Source organism: Lepisma saccharinum, chromosome 5 (assembly GCF_977018435.1).
Source record: "Lepisma saccharinum chromosome 5, izLepSacc3.1, whole genome shotgun sequence".
Classification (NCBI taxonomy): domain Eukaryota; kingdom Metazoa; phylum Arthropoda; class Insecta; order Zygentoma; family Lepismatidae; genus Lepisma; species Lepisma saccharinum.
In genome coordinates, this window is record NC_139233.1 from 70,037,991 (window position 1) to 70,047,260 (window position 9,270).

The 9,270-nt window shown below is 39.9% G+C and overlaps 1 protein-coding gene across 1 annotated transcript; it reads left to right on the plus strand.

Moving 5' to 3' along the window:
• The first annotated feature begins 5,214 nt into the window (after positions 1 to 5,214).
• LOC145988061 (histone-lysine N-methyltransferase SETMAR-like) lies at positions 5,215 to 5,751 on the plus strand. The gene has a single exon (XM_083122898.1). It carries the CDS (start codon positions 5,215 to 5,217, stop codon positions 5,749 to 5,751), a length of 537 nt encoding a protein of 178 aa, XP_082979024.1.
• Positions 5,752 to 9,270: the final 3,519 nt, after the last annotated feature.

Consider the following 9,270-nt stretch of genomic DNA (forward strand, 5'->3'; position numbering starts at 1 on the left):
AATCGCGTTAAGTGGCAGACTTTTATCGCCTAACAAAAATACAAATCTCCTGTAGATTGGTACAATTCCGATAGAATAAATACGAGGGGTATTCAGAAAGTAAGTTCCGATAAATGTACACCTGTATTTGTCTCAAATTTGGTATGGCCAGAGTCCTTACACGGTGCAGCCTTTGCGGTCATGGTATAAAAAAATGATGAATTCTATATTTGAGAATATCAAATGTGCCTTAATATCCCAGTATATAAATTAACACCTGAATAAGTCGATTTAGTCATATTTTGCAGTGTCATTTTTAACTATGCTCAGATAAGCTAATCGGGACAGGACCAAGAGTTTAAAGTGGGATCCGATGCACCGTGCAGTGTGTCACCACTGGGAATGCCAACACAGGCAATTCGCACAGTTCTAATACAAGGACATAAGTCCCAAAAACGGAACTACCTGTGATTTAAATCGGTGAATTAAAATAACAAGAATAGTTTGACTAACAACTATTATGGAGATGACCTCCTTATCAAACAATGTAAGACATGTAAAAAGTATAATCACTACGCCATTCATAAAAGCTGAGCCTGTATGGTACACTCGGCACACACAAGGTAAACGCACACCACCACACAGAGGATTGATTATACTGGATGTGGGCACAGGCACCAGAGCCTTGTCTGTCTTCAAGAATATATTTCTAGAGTCGTTTTCACGTTCAGAAGACACAATGGGCTCTTATGGGCAATGCTTTTCTTATAGGAAATACGAGCGCGCTGTTGTCAAATTTCTGGATTTACAAATTTAGCTTAAGTAAAATCGGTACCTGCAGTTTTGCAGGAAATTTTGTAGAGAATACTATGGTGAACACAAAAAACTGGTAACTTGCTTACATAATTGTAGATAAATTAAAAATGCAAATTTTCTGTGAAAACACAATTTTTACATTGTTTTCATTCCTAACGTTGAAACATGCCGTAAAATTGAAGCTTTCATTATGAAAAAAATTGACACTGTTTTTTAATTGTCATAGGTGACGGTGGTACTCAGAATTTATCAATACTTTAAAGCATATTTGCATTAAAAAATATTCAAATAAAGTATGTGGAGATTTTTTATATTCGTGCAGTAGAAAATGTCGTCGCTGGCCATTTTTTGTTCTGTAATTCCAAGTAAAAACTTCCAGCGACAAAGTTGTGGAGAAAATAATGAAATTATTTTTTATAACCACTCAAAGGTTCCCAGAAATATTACTTCCATGCATTTGGAGTTTCTTTTTAACCCGAACCGCGCGCGAAGTAAGGAGACGTTGTCTGGCCATCTTGAGCTGACTCACCGCAGCATTCCGGCTAATCACCACCAAGTTTTCCAGTTGTTATTTTATTTCCATTCAGTAAAAATATGAACTTCATGCAGTTTGTTATAATAGAATTGAAATTACTTAAATTTAATAATTGACAATTATTTCCAATGCTGCTGTTGTGAGCAACATTAGTGCTGTCGCAAATACATGTTGTTTTCGTTTACATTACTGTCGCCATTAAAGCTGAAATGAAGATCACCTTTCAGTTTCCAACTTACACATAAATTCATAGACACCATATTAACCTTTGAAAGGCTTTCCAACACGTGACAAAATATGGGGCTTCAAGATAGAAATATGACATGCCTTGCTTGAGTCATTCACGTCTTATCAGTTCACGTGGGCCATAACTCATTTGTTTGTTTGGGTTGCAACTTCAATCTAACCCATGTGCCAGGGTCCCCTTACTCAGTGAGAGATCTGCTTTGGTCTGTTTAGACTTTTTCCCTCTCCCGAAAAAGTGTTTTCAGTTGTGTGAGCTCTCAGTGATTTTTACTTTTTAAAGTGATTTCTGAAGTGTCATATTCGTCCATTACACTCGCGTGTGTAGTGATCGCAATGGATCATAGTATAAAGGGTAACTGTAACGTTCACAGTATAATATTAATGTTAATAATTACATATAATTATCATTATATATACAAAATATGTAACACCTTCATTGTGAAGGAAGGTCATCATTTCCCGGCGACATGAGCTAGCGCTGTATTGGCAACACTGTGCGGTTTCTCCATAAGCCACTTTGTCTCTTCTGAACGTGAAAACGACTTTAGATGTGTATTACGGAAGAGATGTTTACGCTTGAGTGCAGAATCCGAAAAGTTTACTCGTTAACTACAACAGTATTGATGAAGTTTTTGATATGAAAACAAGAATGAGTGGTATCCAACTGGTGGCGATGAAAGCTTGAAAATGTTCTAACGGATACAGATCGTGTTCATAATGCAGGAAGGAATGTTAGTTGGTTGATTGGCTAGTTTAATTAACGTCAGTGGAGTAAATCGTTGGGTGTTCACACCCAGCCTAAATTCACAGAAAATTTTAGCCCCTCCGCAAAGACCGGGGGGATACAAACACATTGAGAACCAATTTGTTGATCACAATCACAGAGAAATAAACGGTAAATGTGGACAACTGATTAATTGAGCATACGAAAAGGCGAAATTTGAGCCAATAATCGAAGCTATGACTTCCGTTTTTAGAGTGCCGTACACTAACCAAGTAATAAGATTATCTCTGTATTTGTCTAGAGTTTCTGAGGACAAAAATAGTAAGCAAATTTAATAAACATTAAGAGCTGAAACTTTTCAAGTTGACACTACCAACAACTATCAACTATTCTGCGTCAGTACTCGCGAAAACATATAACTGTTTACCAAGTTTTAAACAAGGCTACAAAAACCTATGCTGATAAGATTTGATTAACGTCATTCATCTGGACGTAACAACAGAAGATGACAGAACGCAGGAAAGTCCTAGAAAGTGGTAAGCGGCGTTAATCAAATGTATCACCAAACCATCCATCGGGAGTGACTGAAGGAGACCACGGATAACCTCAGAATGTCGAGCCACGAAATTTTAACCCACGACCTCCCAAATGTGAATCATTGATACATCAACCACTAATTCAGAAAGTACACATGCTGACCACACGTCACCCCATTACCGGTTGAAGAACTCCACACCTCTAAGTAGGATTGTGGGAGGGAGACAGGCAGTCGGGAGATAGGCCAAGGCCCTTCGAGGGCTGTCGCGCCATGGGTTATTATATATATATATAATAAATAAAATATACCTTGGGCCTCTTTTCTGCGAATGTTACGGAATCCTCTGCTTTTTAAATAAACCTTTTCTCCTTTCTTGTATAAATATTATTTGAATGGTACAGAACTGTTCTAGTGAAGTCAGAATATATTTCGTTAATAAATTTTAGTGTACAAAGAAAAAATAATAAACTAAAGTAAAACAAGAAATATGAATAATTATAATAATTCATGTTTAATGAAGAATACGAACCTGGGACCTTGTACTGTGCTAGCCAGTCCGCCAGAACGCCCACAGAATATCCATTTACAAAACACAGGCCAATTTTCATTTACTGTGAATTATTATAGTTTCCGGTTAACATCCCCCCCCCCCCTTCCTCGCCCGTCAATGCCCTCAAAAACAAGGAAACATTACTAAAAAAAAATACATTTTTCCCGTTTAAATTATTGAAATGCCTTACTTCTCTCCTCATTAGAAATTATTTTCCCTGTTCCTAAGAATTAACCTCCACCATTCCCACTAACCATGATATCGACGAATATATATATATATTTTAAATAGCCATTTTTAATTTCACAGCAGCTTGGTAAGTAAGAGTCTGGCAATGCTCAAACTTCATGATGCGAATTGCCCCCGTGGCGGAGTGGTTAGCACATCGCGCTAGGACGCCAGGAGTCCCGGGTTCGAATCCTGGCTTGGGCATGGATATTTGTGAGTGTCCATTCATCAATTCCATCATATCATCACTCATCCCCATCTTCGCAAATTAGCCAAAAGTGGCAAGAAGAAGCGAAATACAATAAAGCAAATCAAGCAATTTGCGAAACTTAAAATCATTGTTTTAAAATTTACCTGTAGGTTAATGGCAGACAGTTTGAACATCGTTTGTGATGTGATTCCCTCGGCACCTCCACTCTGCACACAGTTAACATGTCGACCCATATGCAACCTAGCGCAGCACCACCACCATCTTTGTTTTTCTATACGTAATTGTGATGTCCACTACGGATATTCGCTTTCTTCTTAGTTGTCAGTCTCCACATATCACTTTCCGTGGATAACACATCTCGCTAAACCCTTCCCTACCCCCATGACTTCAACAGACCCATTCGCTTCCTTTGTGGAATTCCTTGCGCATCAACTTCACACATCTGCCATGTGCTTTTTTTTAATAGAGCATGCCGCATTTCTTTGTGGAACGCCCTTCGCCGCGGTCATATGGTTGGCCGTTGTGCCAATATTTCCTTGTAAACATAATTTTCCCACTTCAATAAATCCGAATGAGTTCCGTTTTCGGCATTTCGTCACATGAACTTTTGTGTTTATTTTCACTTGTAGAATGACCTCCGAAGCGTTGGAAACGAACTTTAGTAACACCCTGTATATAGATATAGTCTATACAAGGTGCGTCTGAAAAGTTCGGTGAATGATCCCATATTTGAAAAACCGAGCTGGTTAGGATGACGCGCCCGCGCATGCGCATTGAGAGACATGTCAACAAGCGCCCCCTATCGTGCAAATCACCGAAGTGAAGCAGTGGTGCACGCTGCGACCAAGCTAACGGAGTGTGTGCGAACTCGTGTCATTGCAACATGGAGCGCAAAATGGAGCAACGCGTTAACATGAAGTTTTGCTTCAAATTAGGGAAAACGGCGACGGAGACTCATGGAATGTTACCGCAAGTGTACGGTTTTGAAGCAGTGAGTAAAAAGTGTTTGTGAGTGGTTTAAATGCTTTAGAGACGGAAAGGAAGGTGTCGAGGGTGAGCCACGTTCGGGTCGACCGTCAACAAACACAATCCCAGACAACATCGAACGAGTGCGACGGATGCTTGCGGATGATCGGCGACTGTCGTTGAGAATGATTGCAGAAGAGTTGCAGATAAGCAAAGACAGTGTACGCACTATTGTACATGAACATTTGAAAAAGTGAAAGATTTGTGCCCGGTTTGTACCGTACATGCTGACAGACGAGCAGAAGAAAACTCGGATGGAAACGTCTGGAGGTCTGACCGGAATCCGCAGTTTTTGGAAACCATTATTACTGGAGATGAGACATGATGCTACCAATACGATCTGGAGAACAAGCGACAGTCAATGGCATGGTGTTCATCATCTTCCCCGCCTCCAAAAAAAAGTCGGCTGACAAAATCCAAGATTAAGTTGATGTTGTTCGCCTTTTTCGACAGCAAGGGCTTGATCCATCATGAATTTCTACCCGCGGGTCAAACTGTCAACGCGGAAGTTTACGAGGGAGTTTTGAAACGGCTGCTGCAACGCATCCGGCGGATTCGGCCAGAACTGTACAGGAGTGGACAGTGGACTTTCCTCCACGACAACGCCCGTCCGCACACTGCGATCTGCGTAGTCAACTTTCTCGCTCAACGCCAGGTGACTGTTCTTCCACACCCTCCGTATTCTCCAGATTTGGTGCCGGCAGACTTATTTTTGTTTCCCCGCCTTAAATTAGCCCTCAAAGGCTTCCGCTTCGCACACGTTGCGGATATCCAACAAAGCGTGACCACGGTGCTTCGAGCGATTCCACAAGAAGCGTTTGCTGCCAGTTTCCAACAGCTTTACAACCGATGTCAGACGTGTGTTGTAGCTAATGGTGATTACTTTGAAGGCCAGTAAAGGTATTTTGTTTGTAACTCTTGTTTCCTTTATTTTCTGAGACCATTCACCGAACGTTTCAGACGCACCTTGTATATATATATACACACACATACACACTTCTTCCTTTCCCAGAGTGTATATCTTTCTATCACTTCTAAATTAGTCCTGAACGTGCTAAAAGAAACACTTGTTGATGGAATGATCAGAGGTAACTTGAGCACGACCGACGGTCAAAACGGTGTGAGTGGCAATTTTGTAGATTTATAAACCTAAACCCGATAACATTTAAGCGTATTTTAGCATACAAGACTTCAAACGAACTAATTATCTTGCAAAAAAAAGTAAGAAATTAATCTAATCAAGTGCAGAAGATTACTATTCGTACTTTTGTTATTTTATCTCGCCTTGCTTTTGGGTTATTGGCAACGATGATGGACGGACTACGTGATGAAGTATACACAACAATGCATCCACGGAGCCGCCAAGGACCTTCTCATCGAAAATTCCAGGTTCGAGTCTTGGTGTGAGCATGAGCAACCAACTAACTTCATCAGCACTTCTTCACATCGTCGCGATTAGCCACAAATGGCACAAAAGCTATATAAAAATATGAAATGTTTTAACAAGGATACAGACTTTGAATCGGCGGTTAGGGGCGTGATGCTGATCACATCACCCCCACTCACGACCGGATCAAGAAAGTGTGGGGCGTTACCCCCACACCCCCTATACGCCTTCATGGCGTTGTGCTATGCACAGAGGAACACTTTACCTTTTTTTACAGACTTTGAATCATTGTGTTTGCAGTGCCAACCACTCCACCAGAGAGCTTGGCGAAATTACGTTTATGAAACATAGGTCAACTTTGAATTACTGGAATTAACGTCTATACCCCCTCCTTTTTAAGACTCCATCAAAAAATAAGAAACAAATACTTTGCAAATTTCAATTATGATTGACCCTAACTCGTCATTCCCGGCACAATACAATGACAATTAGCAGGGGGAACTTTATTTTTACCGCCCACCGTGTACTCAGGCTAATGGGGATAGACCTACAGTTCATTGTGAGATTCGAACCAATGTTCCATGTCCATCCAAAGGGAATCGAATCCGAGACTCCGTGGTTACAATCCAACAGCGTTACCACTATGCCATCGGGGAGAACGAGCAGTGTCGAGGTCTGAAACGGTGATCTTTCTTGTGGAAGCTCAACCAACTCCCTCTTATCTTAAAGTTTTGTATCAAATCTAACCCAACTAACTGTGGGTTAGATTGTGATTTGACTAGATTAGTTTCTCTTCTCAGGTTCAGTTCAATCTTCAGATGGATACGTCCATGTCTCTTAGGTGGTTAACATTTTATTTATTTCCCAAGACCGAGGAATTGGCTATATCGGCGAGAAAGGGGGTAACAGGAAGATAAAAGTAAATGAGGACGAATAGGAGATTGCCTTGTGCTCTTCGTCAAATTAAGGAAAGGAAGCGTGCGTGCAACATTCGCCCCCATTCGACTGTTTGTATTCTCGCCGCGAAAAGTGTTGCCACAGTCTGAAACCTAAATTTCCCTTTTCAGGTGCAAAATTTCCCCTTTTTGCTCCAATTTTCCATCTTCATCTTTGAAAAAATTTAATCCGTGATCACAAAACTCCAGCATCAACCATTATTATTAGGCCCATAGAAAACAACATTTCACAGAAATAGGTTTGATTTAATGAATGAAATGATGGAATAACAAGAAAATGAAAATATTTGGTATCTATTTGTTCATTTTGCGAAAAATTAAAATACGAAAATTTTCATGACCATAATGAACATTAGGTTTATTTGACGTGTTATTGCAAAAATTTAAAACTTTAAACAATAGAAAAGGGATTGATTGTTCCTAAGCCAAATCTAAATTAGGGCATTGTTTGTTTTTAGGGGAGGGGGGTATAAATTTCCCAACGAAAGAAAGGGAAAATAAATTTTACGCTTCTATGAGCTTGAATCTGATATGTGGAAAAAGTTATCTTGACATTTCCCAATTTTAACATTTGTAATCATTTTTTTCCATTTTCACCTAAACTTTCCCTGTACAGAGGGAAATTTCCTTTTATGTGGCAACACTGGCCGCGGAAGTGGACATTTTATCCACTTCTGAAGACTTGAGCTAATACGTGAAAGATGGCGAACAACGTGCCTCATACAACCTTTCGGGTGCGTCCAATTAGCCAGCGACTGACGTGACGACGCGTTGGAAGGCAAATTTACTGTTTTTCCTGGCGGTGGTGCCACACCCGACTTTTTTAACTTGTTCCTTTCCACCCAAAGGCCACAGAATTTGAGCCTCACCCGACCCTTTCCGAGAGCTATAAATCCGCCGTATCGTTTGAAGACTCCCATTTATCAAATGGGGCTTCTCGGGGTTAATGTAAACAGGCAAACTAATCAAATGGGAGTGGAGATGATGTCTTCACTTCGGTCCGCGCTTAGCCTTATATACGTTCGACGAACAAACACGCTGTAGTGTGTTGCTTAAGTGATTTGTTACAAAAAAGGTATGTTCTAATTTACAATCTCAGGCACGCGTCTGTTAATTATTTATTTGCGTTTAAATCATTATTCAAAAATAAAGAAGGGGCGCATATATATTCGTTTGGGAACGTCTTGTAACCCAGTACTCTTATGGAATATTTACTATAGTTAACAGAAAGATGAAGTGTGTAGGAAATTAGAAAAGCCCACAGTCGAAACACAATACTTATTGCAGTTATTTTTGGGTTAAAGGTTAATTGCACGTCCTTATTTGGTTCTTACTTTATATTTTGGTTAACAACGTTTATTTCCTAATATTCCGTATGTAAGGAATTCGAAGAGTTTTAAGTTCTACTCGAACCTCAAAATTTTGTTCTAAAAGTTTGTTTGTAATTTGTATCACTGGTGAGGGAATGAACACAACCAACCGTCCTACGTGGTGCAGTCTTTAGCGCGACCGTCTTGGAGGAGAGAAACTACTTAAAAGTTGATTAATTTCAAGTTTAGCTTTTTAACATTAATTTTCACGAATTTCAGTTTCAAAATGACCTAATGATCATGTTATTGCTTTATAATCGATGGGTATCGGGTTCAATTCTCGTTAATGGCATGCCTCAGAGATTAGAATTCCACTTTCTGCTTTCCCCATCCTCCTTTTCTCTCTGGTGAGAGAGAAGAGAAGAAAGGGAGAGAATGTGTTAGAGAAGCGAGCAAGGAGAGAGAGAGAGAGAGTTGAAAAACTGTAGATCAAATCACCATCTTTGAGCACATAGGAAATTTAGAAACCCAATAGATTCATTTATAGATATTGACTTGTTTGGCAAATTTTCTGTAAAGAATACTTACTGTTTAGTTAGGTTAACCGCTCACCTGAAACATTAAAATGTGCTCCCTACGGCAATACATAGAACCCGGGACTCTTGACTTCAATGTGATAGCTATCAGACAAATCTAATTATTGACATCATTGTTGCTGTCGGAAATGATCCTTTACCCACGAGACGTATTGCAAGGCACCATTG